Here is a 22,645-nt window from a genome sequence, read left to right as displayed (position 1 = left end):
CCCTGTTCTTGACATTTCATATCGTATGGAATGATTTGTGTCTGGCTCCTTTCATGTAGCATCAGGTTTTCAAGTTCCATCCATGTTGTAGTGTGTATTAGAACTTCATTTTTTTCATTGCCAAATAATGTTCATTATATGCACATAGCACATTTACATATCCATTTAGCAATTGATGGACATTTGTAACTTTCCACTTTGGGGCTATTATGAATGTTGCGATGAATATTTGTGTACAGGTTTCTATGTGGACATATGTATTCATTTTTCTTGGATATATGGATATGCTGGACCCTACAGTAACTCTGTTTAACCTTTTGAAGAACTGCCAGACTATTTTCCATAAATGCACCATTTTACACTCCTACCAGCAGTAAATGAGGGTTCCGATTTGACCACATCATCGTCAACACTTGTTATTGTCTGTCTTTTTGATTATAACCATCCTAGTAGATGTGAAGTGGTATCTCATTGTGGTTTTAATTTACATTTCCCTGATGGCTAACCTGGGTATATTTCTTATGTCACTAAATTATGCTTGGTAGAAGAATTGGATACTAGATGACGTAGTATATGTCACGATCGTTCATGTTTTAGGTTACTGTATTACTTTTGCCCTTCAGAAAAGAATCTCACTATTGAAAAGCTTCCTGCCATGTCCCTAAAAGAAACCACAGCAACAGCTAACACTTGAGTGTCATGTACCAGGCTTTTGCTGAGTGCTTAACAATACAGATCTCATTCAAACAATCGAGTATCATTATTAATAGAGAAACATAACTTGACAGCATTCCCTTACAGAAAAAGTTATTTGAGTAATACAAAGTAAAAGTAGGGTTTTTTCCCTTTATACTTCAGAGTATCCCTTTGTCATCCAAAGGATGCACCACTTAGAGCCTTATTCATACTCAGTAAGGAACTGATGAATGAGTGAAGTTTAATTGACTATGTAGTAGTAATAAAAGTAGCTGAAATAATCCGTGTGACCAATTTCCTTTCGATTTCCTAATGGCTCTACGTTACTATTCCCTTTTACTAATACAACTTTCCCTTCTTTCTATAGAAGTCCTTGGATGAGGATGGTCTGGGTCCTAAAAGGATAGTTGCCCTGCAGAAGGAAGCCCAAGAATGGACCAGACGGGCTGAAGAAGCTATAGTCTCGATTCAGGATATTACAGTGAATTATTTTGAAAAAACAGTAGAAGCATTAGCAGGTAATAATTTAAAATGCTATACTAAGATACATGTAATTTTCATTTTATTCGGAGAACATTTGAGTGCCTCTTAAGCACCAGGTTCTGTATTTTTTAGGTACTGGGGATTCAATGTAAGGAAAAGCGTAAACAGCCACTGTACAGTCAGGTGAAGGGAGAAAAACCTTAGTTATATTAATTATATATTCATTCAAACACATGGAAAATGGCAGTGGCAACAAGCCACATGAAGAAGAGAAACATGGGGCTCTGAGAGCTTAGGAGAGAGAAATTAGGCCCAATCAGAGTGGCCAATGAAGGCCTCTGAGAAGTGGCACTTGCCCTCATAATCTGAAGGGTAAATGGAAGTGGAGAAAGCAAAACAGTGAGGGAAGAGTGTTCCAGGCAGGGGTAGCATTTGCAAAGGCCCTCTGGTTTTTGGGAGCTTGACAAGTCTGAGGAACTTGGGAAGTATGCCAAGTGTGAGGAAGCCATGGGCTGGAGCACAGTCCAGGCACACCTCATGTCATAGCTCACTTCACTGCACCGCACTTTACTGCACTTCACAGATGTTACGTTTTGTACAGATTGAAGGTCTGTGACAGTCCTGCACTGAGCAAGTCTGTTGTAAAATAGCAAGTGCTGTTTTCCCAACAGCAGTTGCTCACTTCATGTCTCTGTCACGTTTTGGTAATTCTCCTAATATGTCAAACTTTTTCATTATTATTATATTTTTTATGGTGATCTGTGATTAGTGATCTTTGATGTTATTATTCCAAAAAGATTACAACTCACTGAAGGCTTAGATGATGGTTAGCATATTTTAGTAATAAAGTATTTTTAAATTAAGGTATGTATGTGATCTCAGATGGCCTCAGCCTGCAGCAGCTTGACGCAGGATTTCGGTTCCCCGGCCAGAGATTGAGATCAGGCCGTGGCAGTGAGGACGCTGAATCCTAGCCACAAGACCACCAGGGACCAGTGGCCAGTGACAAAGCCCTGGCCTTGTCAGCTGTGTAGAAATGAATTTCCACATAGAGACAGAAAGTAGTGAAGCAAGTAAAGTGTTTATTAGAAGGAAAAAGAGGACAGTGACTGTGGATAGACACACGGGTGGGCTCAGAGAGAGTCGCACCCTCGTGGTAGTCTGAATCACTTTTACGGGGCATTTCTTCCTTTGACCAATCATCTTGCTTTGCCTGGTTCTGAGTCTGTATTTGGTATATCTCAGGATCCTCCCGTGTGTGTGCACATCTCTTAGCCAAGATGGATTCTAGAGGCCTAGGGTAGGTTGACATCACTTACTGTGAGGTGGCGCCCCCTCCCTTTTTGACCTCCAAGGAGCCTTTCTGTGCATGTGTAGTCAGGAAGTTCTCCTTGACTTTGAGAATGAGGAATATGTGGTCTTTTATCTCTTATCTGGTAAGGGCCCAGACTCCTCCATCATCCTGCTTTTTTTTCAAAAAATTTTTTAATTTTTGGCTGCGTTGGGCCTTTGTTGCTATGCACGGGCTTTCTCTAGTTGCAGCGAACGGGGGCTACTCTTAGTTGTGGTGCACAGGCTTCTCATTGCAGTGGCTTCTCTTGTTGCGGAGCATGGGCTCTAGGCATGTGGGCTTCAGTAGTTGTGGCACACGGGCTTAGTAGTTGTGGCGCACGGGCTTAGTTGCTCCGTGGCATGTGGGATCTTCTTGGACCAGGAATCGAACCCGTGTCCCCTGCATTGGCAGGTGGATTCTTAACCACTGTGCCACCAGGGAAGTCCCCATTATCCTGCTTTTATGGAGTTTCTGCTATTACAGAGTTTCTGTCCACAGGGGAGAAACTGTGTAGTCTGGGGCCCGTCTATCTCCTGCCTCAAGTATACATTGTTTTTTTAGACATAATGCTACTGTACACTTAATAAACCACAGTACAGTGTAAACATAACTTTTATACGCAATGGGAAACCAAGAAATTCATGTGAATCACTTTATTGTGATATTCGCTTTGTTGTGGTGGTCTGGAACTGAACCTGCATTGTCTCTGAGGTATGCCTGAATGGAGAATGTGGTGTGAGATAATGCCAGCAAGACAGGCAGGGATGAGACCATATGATCTTGTGGGCTGGGTAAAGGACTTTGATCTTAAATCATTGTTGATAGTAGACCCAAATAGCAACAACTTATTGTCTGTCAGTTTGTTGAACTATAGTGCATTTATAAAATGGAACGCCATGTAGCAGTAAGCATGATTCTCTATAACTATTTTTATGAATAGCAAGAGTTCCCTGATATATTAAGTGAAATAAAAAAGATATAAAGCAGAAGGATGATCCTGTGGGGGGGTTTTTTGTTTGTTTGTTTTGGTCAACTATATCTTCCTGTCTGTCTAGCTAAACATAGAAATAGTCTAGAAGTATATGCACCAAAATATAAGGAGCAATTGCTTTAAGTAAGTGAGATTCATGATTTATTATTTTCTTTCTTTAAATGAAGTTATCTAAAATTTTATACCAATAACCATGCATTATTTTTGTGACAATAAAAATTCACTAAAATCCAAGAATTTTTCTTTTAAAAGGGATGTTTTGCAGGTAACATGGGAGGCAATAAACAAAGAATTAGTTCAGGATAAATTTTTCTGTTTTTAATGAGTTGTAATTATGTTTTATTTTATTAATTACAACACAACAGGAATGCAGAAACAAATGGCACAGGATGAGAAGAGATTTGGCCAGGCTGCCTGGGCCACAGCAACTCCCAGGTTAGAAAAACTCAAGCTGATGTTAGCTCGGGAGACTCTGCAACTCATGAGAGCCAAAGAGTTGTGTTTCAGTCACAAAAGAGCTGAAATTCAGGGAAAGGTGAGACAAAGATAAGTGAAACTTTCTTTTAAAAATATACTTTTATTTTAGGTAGAATCTTTCTTTCCAGGCATTGTGAAAGAGCTTCCTTTCTTTGCTTATTCCAACACCATCTTCCAGTAGATAAGAATTTGCAGACTGTGGAAGGTTGGCCGTGAAGTTTCCCTTTGGTCAAAATGTTTGTGAAATATTATTTTTTTTAAATTGTTTATTTATTTATTTGTTTTTGGCTTTGTTGGGTCTTCATTGGTGCGTGCGGGCTTTTTCTAGTGGTGGTGAGCGGGGGCTACTCTTCCTTGCGGTGCGCTGTTCTCATTGCAGTGGCTTCTCTTGTTGCGGAGCACAAGCTCTAGGCATGTCGGCTCAGTAGTTGTGGCTCATAGGCTCTGGAGCGCAGGCTCAGTAGTTGTGGGGCATCGGCTTATGCTCCACGGCATGTGGGATCTTCCTGGACCAGGGATCGAGCCTGTGTCCCCTGCACTGGCAGGCGTATTCTTAACCACTGCGCCACCAAGGAGGTCCCTGTTTGTGAAATATTATATTGTAGGATTCACTTGACGATAACATCAAACTCAGTACTGATGTAGTACTTTAAAATCAATCAAGTACTCAGTAGTTTAAAATCAATCAAGCCGTGTTTTCAGCACAATTTTAGAATAATCAAAGAGGTGCTTTATCCTAGAAGCGTAGTCACTTAATTTTTTTCCTGTAACATTATGACTTTAAAGCAGAAAACATTTGTAAATACCTCATTGCCGTTTATTTTTCTCAAAACCTAAATGTTTTCATATATTTCAGGGATGAGATAAAGTATTTGTGACAAACATTGAAGAAGGCATTTTTATCCCATTAAATGAAATGGAAAAGTGTTTCTTCTCTATTTGCTTTTTTTATATTTGATATTGAGCAAGGAATAGAAAATAACTTGAATGCTTGTAAAGTTTGCCTTTAGTGTACTAATTATTTTAACTTGCTCTTATTTTTTTCATGAAAACAAGATAGAAGATCTTCCAGAACAAGAAAAAAAAAATGTTGTAGATGAATTAGAAATACAGTATTATGAAGTTCAGTTAGAACTATACGAGGTTAAATTTGAGATATTAAAATATGAAGAAATACTGCTTGTTACACAGTTGGACTCTATTAAAAGACTTATAAAAGGTAAAACATATATTTAAATGTATATATGTTTAAATTACACATTCAAGGAAATACAGATTATCAATTCTTGTATATTGTCTAATATATCTGAAATTTTCTAACAAAGTTTCCCTTTAGTACTTTATTATTCAAATAATATATTCATTGGTAAACACACAGCAAAACAAAGGGAAACTATTATTACCCCAGTTAAATCGTTTAGAGATACTTAGGCTCTATAGCTTTGTAGCCTTTTTTGTATGCTGATGTTTATAAATCTTTCAATTTCTTAAACCAGAACTATGTATCCTGTTCAGTAACCTCTTTTTCACTTAATACATAATAATCATTCTTCCATTTCAGTAAGTAATAAAACCATCAAAAATTTTAATGGCTGCATAGTATTCCATTGTATAGACATGCAGGGATTTCCAGTTTTTCACTGTTGTGAACAGCATTGTAGTGAAGAACCTTCCTTTACATGTCTTTGTGTATACAACAGATTATTTCCTTGGAATAAATTTCTAAAGATGGAATCAGGTCAAGGACAATGCATGTTTTACATTTTGACACATACTTGTTAAAAAAAAACTACAAGAGTCATTTGATATGCATTTTTCTGCACCTCTATTATTTTCTAAATTTCATTCTACATAATGGCCCTCTAGATAGGTTGTACAAAATGATGCTCCCATCAGCTGATTATAAAAATAGCTTTTTCCCCATACTTATTCATTTAAATTCTCACCTACTTGAGAGCAAAAAATGGCATCTTCTAATTTTCATTTATTTAATCACAAGTGATGTTGAACGCAATTTTGTATGTTTACTGGCCATTTGTATTTCATTTATTCATGGCCTATTCATGGCCTTTGACCATTTTTCTTTGGAACATTCCCTTTCTATATTAGAGATGTTATTCTATTATCTGTCATATGTTGCAAATAATTTCTCTGTCATTTGCTTTTTCTTGCCTTGTAGGAATATTTAATTATTATGAAGTCACCTCTATCAGTCTTCTGCTTTGGTGTTATACCTCCTTATCCCAAAATTATATCAGTATTTACTTATGTTTTATTTCAGTATTCTTATGATTTTGTTTTTAAAAACATTTGGCTCTTTAATCCAGGTGAAATTTATTTTGATGTGGGGTAGGAATCTAACTTTTCCCCCCAAATTGTTAGCAGTCCCAATCACTAGTTTTTAAAAACATTTTCCCCTGTTGCTTTGCTTTGAGTTTTACCTGTCTCATATCCAGAATTATCATATTTGTTTTGATCTATTTATGAATTGTTATTTTCTTTCACTGATTTGTGAGTGGCTTCTGGTGCCAGTACCATGCTGTTTCTATTATTGTACCTTGGAGGTACATTTTAGTATCAGGTAAAGCAAGTACTTCCCTCATTACTCTACTTTTCCAAAAATTTTCTGACTTTTCTCACTCCTTTATTCTTCCAGATGAACTTTAGAATCATTTTGGCAAGTTCAAAACAAAAAAACCCCCAAAACTCGGAATTTTTATTGGGATTGCACTTAACATTAGAGATAATTTGGGGAGAATTGTCATCTTTTCAATTTTGAATCTTCCCATCCAAGAACATGGTATGTCTCTCCATTTACTTAAGTCTTTTTTTCCCTAAAGTTCCTCCAAGTTTAGTTATTTTCTTCATATAGATCCTGAACATTTAATTTAATCCTAGATATTCAAAAAACTTTACAGTAGCTTCACGTTATAAGCATTTTACATATTTAGGAAAAACTTCTATTAGAAAAAAGTTAATCTGGAAGGATGCATGCCAAACTGTCCATGTTTTCCTCTGGGAATAAGATGCCAAAGAGTTGGTGAAGGAAGAGGGAAATTTCACTTTTTATTTTGTGTACTTCTGTAGGGCTTGAATTTGTTACAGTTAGCATGTATTTTTAAAAAATCAATATGTAATTAAGATTAAATATCATTAAGGCACCTTAATGATATACTGCTGGTGGAATGTAAGTTGCCTTTCTGGAGGAGGGTGATTTGACAAGAGTCATCAAGAGCCTTAAATATTCATCTGCTAAGGAAGTAATAAAAAATGTCCACAAAGATTTATATTCAGATGTTCATCACAGTGAAATTGATAATAATAGAACACTGGAATATTCTAACAACAGAGAGTGCTTAAATTTGAGAATACTGTGTTGCCATTAAAATTATATTTCCATCACATGGAAAAGTTTCTCTAAGAATTCTGTTTATTGATATGTGTAGCTATATAAGTTGTGTGTGTGTGTACACATAGATATACATAAATGTTAATCATAATTACAAGGATATTTAACTTTCCTTACATTAGAAAAAGTATGCATTATTTTTAATAATAAGACATATTTTTAAGAAATCATTAATATGTTTCTAGATAAACAGGATGAAGTTATCTATTATGATCCATGTGAAAATCCAGAGGAACTTAAAGTCATGGATCATGTAATGGGGCTGCAGGATGATAAGAATCTGGAGGTGAAGGAACTCAGCCGGCAGTGCCAGCAGCTGGAATCTAAACGGGGCAGGATCTGTGCCAGAAGAGCCCGTCTCAGGAACAGAAAGGTAGGAGCGCCCAGGGCAGCTTTCTTTTCTTACCACTTCTGGGGGTTTATTCTTTTATGAAAGATAAAGAGGTATTGAAAATAAGGCTTTTTATCAATGATTAATTTTGTGTGTGTTTATGTAGCTATCAGTGGATACAATTAAAATACATTTAAAATGTTTTTCTTAAGAAGATTCTTTTTCCTTTTGGATTTAAGCATTTGCCATCATCTTTAGATTTTAATTAAGTCTTTCAACAACTATTTATTGAATGCCTATTACTTACACAGGTATTTTTAAAACCACAATAGGTAGAAACTTCTAATCAGCTATAATAAATGCTAAAATTAATTTTATTGTGAACTGTTGATTATAAAATATCAGTCAGATAATATTCAGCTCATTTCAATCCTTATATGCGGTGAGTGATTTTTTTCTTAATTTTTAAACACTCCGTGATTACATAAAAAGGTAACATACTAAGAATGGCTAAGCATAATTGAGATGTAGTTCTTAATATAATTTTTCAGGTATTGTAGGTTGGATGTGTTACGTAGGTATATTTGGAGATATCACTTAGAACATTATGGGGAAATGTGTTTAAAATAATTGCATTGAAACAGATCCTTAGGACACATCCCACTTAGGAATGTGGGACTGCCTGTATGTCCTCTCATTTCCACTTGTTTGGAGGATTTGCTTTTTCATCTCTCAAAGCACTAAATCCCAGCCGTGGCCCTCCTACCAGGAAGGAGGGATTCCCGTAAGCAGCCCACTGCCCCGTATCACGTGACCGAGGAGAAGGCAGAAGCAATGAGCCACACCATAACTCCTATTAATAAATGCTTTATACTGCAGCCCCAATGCAGTGCTTTTTTCTTTTAACCTTTTATGCTATAGCCCATGGTAATATTAAAAACCATGTGGCGTTCAATTTATAACCAGGTGAAAAACAGATCTATGAAATTATATTATTTCCCCAGGATCAATGCAAAGAAAATCATCGACTCAGATTGCAGCAGGCTGAAGAAAGCATAAAATATTTTCATCAGCATCATAGCGTTCAGAGGGTGAGTGGTTGAAGAAAAATGTTTTATATTTGCATAACATGACACATGGGCTTAAGTTTGTGCAAAGTGGAGCTCCATTGCCCCGTCAGCCTTGATCCTGAGGGGACAGCGCAGTCTGGCCCTGCGGCGTGGGGGGCAGACGTGGGGGCCAGAGGAGGCAATAAGGTCAGGTGACAGTCCCTTTCTTTCTCAGGACTTCTGAGAAGTTTACAAATATGTGTTTGTTTAAATACAGAAAAGAGACCAGAAAAAAGAGGAGGAGCAAAAGAAAAAAGAATGGATAAACCAAGAGCGCCAAAAAACACTCCAACGATTGAGAGCATTTAAAGAGGTGAGTTCTAGAAATAATCACTTCGCCTGCATCGTCTGGAGAAATAAACGAAGATCACCCATCCTAGGAGAAAAGTATAAAGTATTAGGAACAGAAATTTGGGACATAAAATGTTTCCCAAATGCCATTATTTGTAGTCTATAAATAAAAATCAAAAATATTAGAAATATCATGATGTTTTTGACCTTGCCGCACACTAGGGTTCCTGCTCTGCCCCCTGACCAGGTGGTGTGACTCTGCTCACCATGGTGTCAGCTGGCAGGGAAAACTGAAAATAGTTAAATTGCCCTTAGATTTAGCTGTTTCCTCATTTGTAATAAAGAAGTCTTTAAAATTTGGTCAAGGAAACATTGTGATGTAAGTATAATTTTGCGCCCTATTAAAAGTGAATAGGTTTAAAAAAAAAAGTAAATACTTACTTTAAAGTAACATTAAATTCATTGAATGTAGAACATAAACCTGTTCTCATCACACACCTGCAACACACACCTTCATAATGACCCAAAAGAGAATACCACCCACTCCCAGACATAATTCTGGGATGAGGTACTGAAGGTGCACTGTGTGATACCAACAAGATACCTTTCCCCTTGGGCATCCATACATTTGTTCTCTATTTCTGCTTTGTCTGTGTCTCTATTTCTGCTTTGCAAATAAAGTCAACTATGCCATTTGTCTAGATTTCACATATATGCGTTCATCAGAACTTCTTTAATTCACATTTTTAAATTATAAAATTTGCTCTAAACATAAAAATTAGAGAAACATCCATAATTCCTGTTTTAACTGTCACTTTGAGGTCCACCCTGCTGGTATTTTTCATACCTCTGTTTTTTACCTGGTTATACATTTAACACCAGATCATCTGCATTTTTTAAGGATGTTTCGGACTTTGCACTACTTATGATTTTTCATGGCTGCCTAATACTTTAAATTCAGCGTAATTTTTTCCACCTATCGTTGATACTAATTTCTGATTTTTCATACTAAAAATATGATGAATGCTTTCATCTGTATATATCCTTTCATATCTTTATTACAGAGAAAGTATTCTATGAAAGGATATAAATGCTTATTCCTTAATAGATTTAGTAGCAAGGGTGGCGGTACATGGTGAGAAGGAGCCACTCTGTGAATTAGAATAATCCACGCACAGAAATGCTTCAGTGTTCACTTACAGAAAGCTTCAGCATTTTGACGGTTTGCATTTGTAGCAAGTTTCTCACGACAGTTTTTCATTTTCAGAGATGTCCAGGTCGCTCTGCCCTAAAGAGCTCTCGCTCGCACCCTGTGGCTGCACACCTGCCGAGTGGACCTCCCCGGCAGACGTCCCCGCCGACTTCTCAGATGACGGCGGTGATCCATCCGTCCTCTAGGAAAACCAGAAGCGCTCCCTTAGCTGAAGTTAGTAACGTGAGAACCCCTGAGCATGAAGACTGTGCTAGAAACGTCCCTGTTCAGACTTTTGTTCCAGTTGGTGCCCATACACACTGCAGATCAAGTGAGGAGTTGTCACTGCCGCCACCTCCGCCACCGCCACCGCCACCACCACCACCACCACCACCACCACCACCACCGCCCCTCCCTGCTCCGCCCTTTTCTTCTCAATCTGCAAATCATCGGAATTTACACTTCAGGACTTCAGCGAAAGATGATCAGCCACTTCCTCTAGTGTGTGAATCGCCCGCTGAGAGCCCGTGTGGTTCCTCAGACAGTCTTAGCTGCCCAGGTAATCTGCCGAAGTGTCCCTGCTCACCAGGGGTGGTTGGGTGGTTGGAGCGTTCTAGCTTTAGGAGCCTGCATCTTCAAATCAAAATCTTTTTTAGAACTCTCTACAATCTTAAAATATTTCAGTATTTGTTTGCCTTATCACTCTTTTATTGCAAAGTTAGCATAGCCTAAATCTGAGTTTGATAAATGCGGCGGGAAATCTTTCTAAAATGAAGCGGTCAGAAAAATAGTAGACCACTTTTTTGCATTTGCAAGTATAGCACAGTGAATACACTTGACTATCTCTGTCTAATGAGGGCTATCGTTCTACTCGTTATTCTAATTATGATTTAGACATTGACTATGGAGGAGACGGGCTGGAATCTGCCCAGACTCAGAGCCCACCGCTCTGGAGTGTGTTTGTGTCTGTGTTTAAATTCTATCAAAATGCTGTGTACATTTGTTTTACAGATTATGCCCGAGTACCTATGCCTAGAGCATACAAGGGGACTGTGCTAGGTGATGTGAATTATACAAACAGAACAGTTCCAAACTGTGGTTCTGGTTAATGCGTATTCTGGTTATTCTGAGTTCAAGGTTTCTTTGCACCTGGAGCCGGGTACAAAGGAAAATGTGCACGCTCTTAGGTAGAGACCGGAGGCCCATTTCCATGGGGTCTGTGGCAACATCGTGTAAATGAAAGCGAGAGCTCACGTGCCTGGGCCTAGACGAGAGATGGGACGTGGCAGGGCTTTGTGGGGGGGAGCGCTGTTTCCGGCCTGGTGTAGCCCACAGTGTAGGAAGCCCTGATCAGCTCACACACACTGCCTCAGTTCACTGGAAAGAATAATAAAATGCCCTTGATGGTGAAACTTTGTCTTATTACTCCTAGAAGGGAAATGTAATAACAAGTTATAGGTTAAAATCCAAAGTGTCTTGTTAGCCACGGCATGGCCTTTCAATTCTGAACTAGAAATGACTGTTCACCTTGAAGTCTCATATAGAAGGTCCCTAGATGAGTGGCTACAGTCATGCCCCAGTCTCCAGCAGGTGGTAAAAGATTTTACCCCCACAGGGGTCTCAAGGTGCCAGAGTGAAAAATAGCTTCTCTTCACCAAGGCCTTGAAACTCTGATCTAATCTGTGTTTTGACAGCATTTCACACCCTCAAAAGTAGAGCACGTAAGTTATGTCAGGGTAATGTAGGTGGAATTAAACACACTATATACAGAGAAATGTGCCAGTGCCACCCACTCTGGGTTCATTGAGCTACTGATTAAAGTTTTGCTTTAAGCCTTTTCATGTGTAGAAACCTACTCGCCTCATTATCACAGCACGAGTCATCACTGACTAATATCCGAGACTGAAGTTGGAGAAATACAGTGGGGTACGTTAAAAAAAATTCTTAAGTGGGAAGGGAAATGGAGGAGATACAATTTTAGAGCTGTCAATGCACATTGGGTTGGATTACTTTAATACCCCAGGAATTCATAACTATCTTCAGGGTTACACAAAAGGATGATAACACCTGTGTCTTGAGAAACAGAAGGTATGTTGACTTTTGACTGTGCCTGGGAGTTGCTATGGATTTGAAGAAGTACTGGAAAATAAGTGGTCAAGGTAAAATATTAGCAATTAGACTATCCTGGATTCAGAAAGGGAGCTGATGGCCGACCTCTCTAGCAGATAATCAAAGCATTTGTTTAATGGAATGATGCTGATTTGTTTACGTCATCGCATTAACTGATGGGTGACGTAACCCTGTTAACGAGTACAAAAATGTCTCGGCATCTCAGGGAGAAAGGGTATGATTTTGTGACTCCTTGCTCTGTTTACTCAATTTCAGGGTCGATGGATGAAGTGCTGGCCTCCTTAAGGCACGACAGGGCCCCTCTCCAGAAGGTGCAAGCGCCCACTTTGTCCCCTCCCCGTGCCTCAGTCAACGAGCACATTCTGGCTGCCATAAGGCAAGGGGTCAAACTGAAGAAAGTTCACCCTGACCCTGGCCCGAGCCCCAGCAATAAACCCACCAGCGACCTGGAGAGGAGCATCAAGGCGGCGCTCCAGAGAATTAAGAGAGTATCTGCTGACTCGGAGGAGGACGAGCGTGATGAGCAGAACCCCGGCGAGTGGGACCGTTAGCCTCTTCGCCAAGGCCCAAGGCTCGTTCTGGAAAAGCATGTGCATGGGGTGCTGGTAGACTGGCCACATAACACCCCGAAAGATCAGCAGGGCTGGGTGTGTGACGTTGCAGCTTTATTTAACGCTGCAGCTCTTAAAGTCAGGGAAGGAAGGAGAGACGTGGTGCCTTTCACGCATCTAAGAGCGCACGGTGAGCACTGCTGGCATAAGAAAATGGTAGTTATTGTTCACCACGGATAATCTAGAATCATTCCCTTATTCTGAAAAACGTTTACACTGCTATGGTAAACAGCACTACTGACTGTTCCTCCCGCGTGTGTGTAGTGGTTTCCTGGGATTGAAAGGTTTGAATGTGAACATTATCTTAACAATAATCCGAATAAGTTGCTTATAAGCAGGAATTATTTTAAATATTTTAAAGGAAATGTATTTCATGTATCAGGCAGTATATAAACTCATAATAAAGAACTATTTATAATGCATCAGTGTCACTCATGAGGAAATGAAACATAATATCTTAACACAGCCATCCCTCCCTTGGCTGGGTTTAGCTGAAATCTTATTGAAAACATTAAACGGGACTTCCCTGGTGGCACAGCAGTTAAGAATCCGCCTGCCAACGCAGGGGACACGGGTTCGAGCCCTGGTCCAGGAAGATCCCACATGCCACGGAGCAACTAAGCCCGTGCATCACAACTACTGAGCCTGCGCTCTAGAGCCCACAAACCACAACTACTGAAGCCCGCGCACCCTAGGGCCTGCGTGCCACAATTACTGAGCCCGTGAGCTGCAACTACTGAAGCCCGCGCGCCTAGAGCCTGTGCTCTGCAACAAGACAAGCCACTGCAGTGAGAAGCCCGCGCACCGCAACGAACAGTAGCCCCTGCTCGCCTGAACTAGAGAAAGCCCTCGCGCAGCAACGAAGACCCAACTCAACCAAAAACAACAACAACAACAACAAAATCCCCAAAACGTTAAACATTTATTTAAGCAACTACTAAGGGTGGGGGAAGAGTGTTGTCTCCCTCAGGCACTCATGCTGGAATCATTTCTCCTCCTTGCTTTGTGTTAGGAAAGGGGAAGAGACCCATACAAGGCGGTCTCCTCATTTCTCAAATTGTCCAAAGCATCCCCACTAATGTCATCACCCTCACTCTTGCCATGGCAATCCTGGGTTACAAAGAACAAGATGAATCAACCCTCCTTTTCCAAAGAAAAGTTATAGACCAAAACCCTTCCTACTTAGAGTTTCTTCTTAGCTAACTCCAAGGGGCCTCAGCTGGCATGGCTGGGAGGGGTCTGGGTCCTTCAGCAGCTGCAGCCTGGACCTCCGTGCATGGCTGAAGATCCTTCAGTGTGGCCACTGCCAGGTCACCCGTGGCTCTGTCAGGTGTCCTACTTTCCCTGACCCGAAGTGATGCAGACCCAGATCCAGCTCCTGTACACGAAGGTGCCTCACTCTGCTCCCGGGGCCCAGGCCTTGGTGCCCTGACCCGGCATTAGCCTCTGTTCCCACTGTTCCCTTTCCTTTTTGCAGGTTCCCGGTGTGTGTGTGGGGGGGGGGCGGTGCTGCAGCACGGGGGACAGTCCCTGCTGGCTACTTGCCGGGCCTCAGTCGCAAATCCCAGCAGCAGGCCAAGTGGCAGCCTCCCAGGCCTCTTTCTCCACCATAGACAGGCCAAGCTCAGCACAAAAAGTTTCTCTAGAAAGAATCTGGTATTTTTAAAAATGGCAACATCAGAGCTCTGCTGGACTTTCTTATGCTTATTATGCAATTTGGTATTTTTATTTTAATTCTTGTAATTTCAGTATTTTGAGACACCAGTGAGCTTACTCAGACTTGGATAATTCTCAGAATTTGCTTTCTAAGGCCTGCCAAAGATGAGAAGACTCAAAAAAAAAAAAGATCCTTTTCCAGAGAGTTCTCCAATTGAAACCCCTCGCCCAACTGTCTAACGTGCACCCAGACTTCTCTGGAATCCTCTCTCCCTCATTTCTCCATTTCCCCCCTTCTTCCAGCCAAGGCTTAAGTCCAGACTCTGGCCTCAGGGGATCCAGAGCCGAGGGGAGGGTCAAGTATTGTCTGCTATCGTCCAGCTTCAAACCTGTGCAGTCCACCCGCTAAAGTGCCGTCAATCCATCCCCACCTCCCCCCTCGACGTCCCGCTCCACTCTCCAGCCTGCCCCTCAGAAACCTGGCTGCTGCCCCTCCGCCCCTTCCCCACCACAGGTTTTACTCCAGCAATACCAAGCAGGCTGCCCTCCGATGGCCCTGCTCTCCTAAGCCTCAGCGCCCGGGGCATCCCAGCCCTCTGCCACCCGTCCGGCAAATCCACACCCACTTCTCAGTCTCAACTCCATCGCGTCCTCCTCTCCAAAGTCTTCCCGGGCCCTCCCCCACTCTAGGACCCCTGCCCCTTGTCCTGGACACCAGTCACAACGCCTCCCCCAACCCACAGCCCTGGCTACAAGGGCAGCCCACTTTGGCCACGTTTTAGAGCCTGAGTTGGGCCCTCTGGCTAAAGCTGACGCTAGGACAGCCAATCCATAACTGGAAGCCTCCTATGGCTTGTCCCGGAGTGAAAAACCATGAGCCGGGCTGCTCAGACTGACTGACTCATTTGTTCATTCGTTCCCTCTCCCGCATTTGAATTGGGGAATCAAGCAGGTAGTAGCAGGAGCCAGAATCAAGAGGTTTTTGATGAATGACCACCCGTCATGTGAAACCATGTAGCCGAGTGAATTTATACAGTAAGTCCCCTACATACGAACCTTCAAGTTGCAAACTTTCAAAGATGGGAACATGCGTTCGCAGGTCCAATCATGTAAGTTAGTTCACGCGTCTGGCGTACATTTTCATGCGCATGCATCTACTACAAGTGGTTGTGCTTTTGTGTACTTTACCGTACAGTACTATTTGTGTGTGTGTTTGTTTTTTATGTATTATTTGTGTGAAAAGTATTATAAACCCATTACAGTACGGTACAATATAGCCGATTGTGTTAGTTGGGTACCTAGGCTAACTTTGCCGGACTTAACGAACAAATTGGTCTTAGGAACGCACTCTCGGAACGGAACTCGTTTGCATGTCGGGGACTCACTGTACAGCAGAGTTTCTCAACTCTTAGATATGTAAACTCATGGGAGGAGCGTATCGGGTTTCTATCGCTGCCAGAACTAACTACCACAATTATAGGGGCTTAAAACAACACAAATTTATTATCTTACCGTTCCATAGGTCCGAAGTCCTACATGGGTCTCACTGGGCTAGTATCAAGGTGTCAGCAAGGCTGTGTTCCTTTTTGAAGCTCTAGGGAAGAAGCTAGAAGCTTTTCCAGTTTCTAGAGGCTGCCTGCATTCCTTGACTTGTGGCCCCTTCATTGATCTTCAAAGCCAGCAACATGGTATCTCTGACTCTTCTTCCATCACCATCTCTTTCTGACCCCAGCCAGGAAAGGTCCTCTGCTTTTAAGAACTCATGTGATTAGATTGGGCCCCCCCCGCAGATAATCCAGGATACTCTCCCCATCTGAAGGTCCATCTGCAAGGTCCCTTCTCGCAGGTAAGGTAACACATTCATAGGTTCTGGGGATTGGGATGTGGACCTCTTGGAGAGCCATCATCTTGTTGTCTAGCACAAGGAGCTTCTAGAATGCATACTGCAAGGCCTAGCCTGCAAAAATGCTAATCCAGGAGGTTTTTCTGGGAAACCCAAGATAGCTCTGAAGCAGCTGGTCTGCAGACCATCCTTAGAAAAACACGAATATATACAAGTCAGACAGGAAATGAGGGGGCTGTGAAAGGGAAGAGTGAGGCAGGCATACTTAGAGTCATTGCAGGTTCCTTCCAAGATGAAAAGCCTTAGAGCTGGATGTCTCACAAAGTCTTCAGAGTGGCCCAGGGTCACCCCAACTCTGGAGAAGCAGGATGTACCCTGACTCCTGTTCTTGAACACCTGTGAGAGCCGTGCTGGAGGGGGAGTCTCACAAATCCTCGATCAGCTGAGTTCCATTTGCACCTGCAATGTATCACCTCACGGCTCCACTGGAACGTAATAGATTTGCGGAAAATATCTGTGTCTTTTCACCTTTGTGTTCCCAGGGCCTGGGGCATAAAGGTGCTGAAGAAATATTTGTTAAATGAATACACGAATTAATGATTTAAGAGCTGTACGTGCGTAGGGAGCGTGGGAGGGAGATGCAAGAGGGAGGAGATACGGGGACATATGTATATGTATAGCTGATTCACTTTGTTATAAAGCAGAAACTAACATACCATTATAAAGCAATTATACTCCAATAAAGATGTTAAAAAAAAAAAAGCTGTAAGTGTGAAAAGAGCTCTCTAAGAAGCATGAGAAGTCCCCTGGAGTGGCTGATTTTAATCTGGAGGGCCTAGGCCTTTGAGCTGGGTCTAAGAAGAGAAATGGGGTTGGAAACGGGAAAGGATTCCGGGCAGCGGGAAGAGCAAGAACTAGAGCACAGAGAGGATGCACCAGCAAGGCCTGGGCAGGACCAGGGAAGGCGGTTAGTGTGACCTCATGGGGGGAGGATGGAGAGAGGGGGCTAGAACCTGATGACTCAAGCTTTAGGAAGAGGCCTCTGGCAGCTTTACCTAAAAGGCACCAGACGATGGAGGAGATCCTGGAGTGAGGGGATCAGGAAGAGGATAGGGACTGTCTGGTGAGAGAAGCAGTGATGGAGTGAAGAGACTGGGATAACCAGAGGAAGAAGCATAATATGGTGACTCATTGTGCAGGTAGCAAGGGCAAGGACACAGATGGTGCCAACACCTGGAGGGGGGAGATGCCACGGTCAGGGATCAGGAGGTGGGTAGGGGGCAGCACTGGACAGAGGGAAGCTGACTCCAGGAGGCTGGGACAAGGCGGAGTGGGGAAGCCTTGGAACTGCCAGGGGAGAGTGTCACAGGAAGGTGGCCCAGGCCGGATCCTTGGAGACCCCAACACTACAGGGCAGGAGGAGGAGGGGAAGGAAAAGGAGTAGTCAGGAGCAAGACAAGAATTGGGAAGGAAAGCTTCATTCATGGGACGATTATTGCAAAAGAGCGAGGTCAACTTTCCCAAGCGCCCCGGAGAAGGGAAGCCTAGGACCCAATGGGTGTTAAGGAGGCCCCTCTGGGAGGTGGTTGATGTGGGGATCTGGGCCAGAGCCCCGCCCCCCACAAGTGAGCTGCAAGGGCCTGCAAAGCAAGCGGGCATGGGTGCCCACAGAATCACTTCCGCTCACTAGCGTGCTCTCTTGTGCAAACACGCACTGGTCTATCTTGCAGTCCCTCTAAGTTAAATCACCCTCCACCCGAAACCTTTGCTGCCAGACATGGGATGGCTGCGTAGAGAGAGGGCCTCGGACAGCCTCATGGAGATTTCTGCAGCACAGGAACCTGTGAGGAATTCTTGTGACACAGCGGTAGTGGAGTGAGAGGGCAGGAACAGGGGACATCTCAACAGACATAGACCCCCTGACCCCCACCACCCTGGGAATATGCAAGCCCTCAGCCTTCGAAAACTCACGTCTGGAGAAAAGGGAGTCCTGGGATTGACTGAGATCCAACTGCATGAGCCTGGTAGAACGAGGGCCCAAAACAGAAACTTACTTGAATGAAGGGAAAATAGAGAAGGTGGTATATCTTTCACTCCTGAGCTGTGGGTTGAGATTCACACCTCCTCCACGTGTTTGGGAAAAGTTGGTTCGCTGCCGGGCACAGACTTTGCCATGAATAATCTGCTTGAATAGCTCTGGAAAAATCTTTTCCGGTAGAATGAGTCTCCGAGATTAGCTTTTCCCCCAACAGCCAGGAACATAAGCATATACCCTCTGCTGCCTTCTGCTCAGAAGGCCAGCCCTGCAGAAGAAAAGTGCCTCTTGGGTTAAGAAAAGCTTCAATATTGACCCCATCGAGGCAGAAGGTGACCAGCTGGAGGGCAGGTGACCCCTAACCATACCAAGCACAGGGGCTGCCCTGAAGCAGACACTGGAAATGTTGGCAAACCACCCCAAACCCTAATTCTGTTCCAAAGGCTTACGTGCCTTAACCCACACTGCCTTCCTTGCTTTGACTCAGGAAGTCACCCTAGAGAACATCAACCTACCCTTGGGGAGATCCAGAGTTTCCAAAATATCTTAAGACACAAAGGGCTTCTGAAAGATTTTTGTTGACTTAAAAACAGACACAAACATTTTACTGAACTATGTATTTCTACATAAACAACTCTGTTACAACAAAATCAGGTAAAATCCACAAAGGTAGACAAGTCTTTAAAGGAAAATATTTTTTCCCTTAAGTATAAAAAGATAATTTGCCAAATAACGTCATACGGAAACACATAAAGCAAGAACTGTTAGAAACACAAGAGAAATAGACAGAAATACAATAGTAGTCTGAACACACTTTCCTTAGTCTTTAACAAATCAGGTAAGCAAAAATTAAAGGTCCGTAAGATTATAATTAATAAGGTCAAATTAATACATACAGATTTAATTTTGTTCCCTTCCAAGAATATATCTTCTTTTCCAGTTTCCTGGGAATATTGATTAAAATTAACAATTTATTAAGTCCCAAGAAAACATCAATAAAGTCCAAAATGCAGAAATTGTACAGGCCATACCCTCTTTGACAACACTTGTAACAAATGTTAATAACAACAACAAAAAGTATCAAACTATCTAGAAATGTAAAAGTTAATTTCAAATAACTCAAGTAAAAAAAAAGTCAAATATGAAATTACAAGTTATTTATAACTTAGAACACCATAGCTAAAAATTTAACAGAAATGGATAAAGAAATATTCAGAAGAAAAGTCATGTAGCCTTATGAGCGCTAGTAACTATATCTGCTATTAAACAGGAAATAGTTAAAATGGCATGCAACTTGAGAAGGTGAAAAAATAATAAAATAAAGGAAGGAAATTAATAAGAACAAAAACAAACCAAAAAAAATCATAAAATGGTAAAACAGTAAATTAAGATTTAAAGTCCCAGAATAAAAAGGGAAAGCACAGACACAGAACGTCAGGAATGAGAAAAGAAAATATGACGGCTCCAGGCTAGCAAATTTGAAAATCTTAACAGAATCATTACTTTGGAAGTTTAAGTTGCCAAAAACTTACAGAAAAGGAAGAAAGTTTAAAGAGACTAATGAGCATGGAAAAACATTGAAAAAACTGTCAAAGAATTATTTCCTAAAAAGGCACTAGACTTAGACAGATTTATACATGTTATAAAAACTTCAAGGAGCAAAAAATTCTAAATATTATTTAAACTGTTCAAGGGCATAGAAAAAAAGAGATAGAGCTTCCCAAGTTCTTTTTTTTTTTTTAAGAAGTTAACACAAACCCAACACTAATACCTGATAAAGATAGCAGAAAAAAAAATTACATAACTATCCACCTAAAATTTTGAAAAATTCCAAAATAATAAGAGCAAACCAAATCCAGAGTAATTTTCTTATTTTAAAGCTCTTACTATTATTATACAAGTAATATGAGAGCCATGTAGAAAAATCAGAAAATACAGATAAGAACAAAAAATAAAAGTCTACCATAAACCAACCCATCATAAATAACCACTGTTAACATTGAGTGGAGACATATATTGAAAGAATAATATACCATGACTAAATCAGATTTTTCTAGAAATGCAGACAGGGTCTGACATTAGCAAATCTATTTAAATGATTCATATTAAGTTATGATAAAGAAAAACCGGGCTTCCCTGGTGGCGCAGTGGTTGAGAGTCCGCCTGCCGATGCAGGGGACACGGGTTCGTGCCCCAATCCGGGAAGACCCCACAGGCCCGCGTACCGCAAAAAAAAAAAAGAAAAACCATTTGATCATCTTGACAGATGTGAAAAAAAAAGGGATTTAATAAAATTCCAACAACCATTACTGATAAAACTTTCAGCAAACTAGAAAGAGGAGGGCATAACTTTAATATATAAATTCAAATATTAAGAATATTTCATACTAAGAGTCAAATTTGTACTTTTGGAGGAACACTAGAGGTATTCTCACCAAGTAAAAAATATATATAAAGAAGAATGTACAATACCGGCACAATTTATATAGGTGTTATTTACCATTGTTCAAAAAGTGCTGGTCAGTGTGATAAGGAAGTGAAATAAGATTATTAAAAATATGGAGCTAAAGTTATCATCACTACTCAGAACTATTAACTACATGAAAAAGGCAAAAGAATTAATAACAACAACAAAACTATTAAAACGAAAGGAAATTCAGTAATTGGCTAGCTACAAAATAAATAACCAATTGCCAAGTTAAACAAACTAGTAAACAACCACAGAACTCTCTATGCAGAGTTAAGAAGAATGAGGTAGATTGATATGGTACCAACAGGAAGATGTCCAAGATCTATTGCCAAGTGAAAAATACAAGCAGCAGAAGGGTTCTATCATACGGTCAAAATGATAAAACATACTTTAGGAAAAGAAGATTTGAAGACTATGTGTTGACTGTTTATCTTGGGGGCAGAGGGATTTTAATTATGGGGGACTTTCAGTTTCCATATTATGTTTTTTCACAATGCTACCATTTACACAGCTTTTGTTTAATATTTTAAATTAAAAAAATCAATGGATTTAATTTTCATTAAAAAAAAAGTAGTCATGTACCTTTATACTAACAATAAGCAGTTGGAAAATATAATGGACAAAAGAGCTTATTTACCACAGTAACCACAACTACAAAAAATTACCTGTACTAGAAAAAATATACTGAGGAACATAATACTTTATAAATTTACTGAAATGAAAGGTTAAATATTATGAAGATGTTAATTGCCTTTATAGTTACCTATAAATTTTACACAATCCAATTTCCAATTCTTCTAAATGCTACAAAATGATCCCGAATTTCTTTTGGAACTGTCAATATACAAAAAGTACTAGGACATTTTTGAAGACGTTTAATTAATGGCGACATTTAGTCTAAATCTGAGATGATCAAACTATGTGGTACCAGTGCCAGAATGTACACAATAGAAAGTTCAGAAGTACGCTTAGAGAAATATAAAGATTGAGGGCTTCCCTGGTGGCGCAGTGGTTAAGAATCCTCCTGCCAATGCAGGGGACACGGGTTCAAGCCCTGGCCTGGGAAGATCCCACATGCCACAGAGCAACTAAGCCCGTGCGCCACAACTACTGAGCTTGTGCTCTAGAGCCCGTGAGCCACAACTACTGAAGCCCGTGCGCCTAGAGCCCGTGCTCCACAACAAGAGAAGCCACTGCAATGAGAAGCCCGTGCACCGCAAGGAAGAGTAGCCCCTGCTCGCCGCAACTAGAGAAAGCCTGCATGCAGCAACGCAGCCAAAAATAAATAAAATAAATAATTTAAAAAAAAAAGAAAGAAAAGAAAATGCTTTCTTAAAAAAAAAAAAAAAAAAGAGGGGCTTCCCTGGTGGCGCAGTGGTTGAGAGTCCGCCTGCTGATGCAGGGGACATGGGTTCATGCCCTGGTCTGGGAAGATCCCACATGCCGAAGAGCGGCTGGGCCCGTGAGCCATGGCCGCTGAGCCTGCGCGTCCGGAGCCTGTGCTCCGCAACAGGAAAGGCCACAACAGTTAGAGGCCCGCGTACTGCAAAAAAAAAAAAAAAAAAAAAAGAAATATAAGGATTGGATA

The 22,645-nt window shown here is 41.1% G+C and overlaps 1 protein-coding gene and 1 long non-coding RNA gene across 8 annotated transcripts in view; one reads left to right on the top strand and one right to left on the bottom strand.

Moving 5' to 3' along the window:
- WHAMM (WASP homolog associated with actin, golgi membranes and microtubules) overlaps positions 1 to 13,475 on the top strand; it is a 64,166-nt gene extending 50,691 nt beyond the window's left edge. For 6 of the 7 annotated variants that reach the window (XM_027089188.1, XM_027089187.1, XM_027089186.1 and 3 more), the window contains 8 exons: positions 1,064 to 1,214; positions 3,869 to 4,038; positions 5,037 to 5,199; positions 7,575 to 7,762; positions 8,725 to 8,811; positions 9,047 to 9,142; positions 10,388 to 10,871; positions 12,698 to 13,475. In XM_027089188.1, the coding sequence (XP_026944989.1) occupies positions 1,064 to 1,214; positions 3,869 to 4,038; positions 5,037 to 5,199; positions 7,575 to 7,762; positions 8,725 to 8,811; positions 9,047 to 9,142; positions 10,388 to 10,871; positions 12,698 to 12,993 (1,635 nt within the window). In that variant the 3' untranslated portion in view covers positions 12,994 to 13,475. Of the gene's footprint in view, positions 1 to 1,063; positions 1,215 to 3,868; positions 4,039 to 5,036; positions 5,200 to 6,636; positions 6,670 to 7,574; positions 7,763 to 8,724; positions 8,812 to 9,046; positions 9,143 to 10,387; positions 10,872 to 12,697 lie in introns of those variants that run through there. The other variant, XM_027089192.1, reaches the window with a different exon arrangement.
- LOC113610787 (uncharacterized) lies at positions 8,629 to 10,431 on the bottom strand. The gene is made up of 2 exons (XR_003429214.1): positions 10,321 to 10,431; positions 8,629 to 9,205 (listed from the first exon to the last, which is right to left on the bottom strand). It is a non-coding gene; the product is annotated as an uncharacterized LOC113610787 (long non-coding RNA).
- Positions 13,476 to 22,645: the final 9,170 nt, after the last annotated feature.

Source organism: Aethalodelphis obliquidens, unplaced genomic scaffold (assembly GCF_003676395.1).
Source record: "Aethalodelphis obliquidens isolate GAN/ISIS:26980383/991018 unplaced genomic scaffold, ASM367639v1 scaffold65, whole genome shotgun sequence".
NCBI lineage: Eukaryota > Metazoa > Chordata > Mammalia > Artiodactyla > Delphinidae > Aethalodelphis > Aethalodelphis obliquidens.
This window is presented reverse-complemented; position numbering and strand designations above follow the sequence as displayed.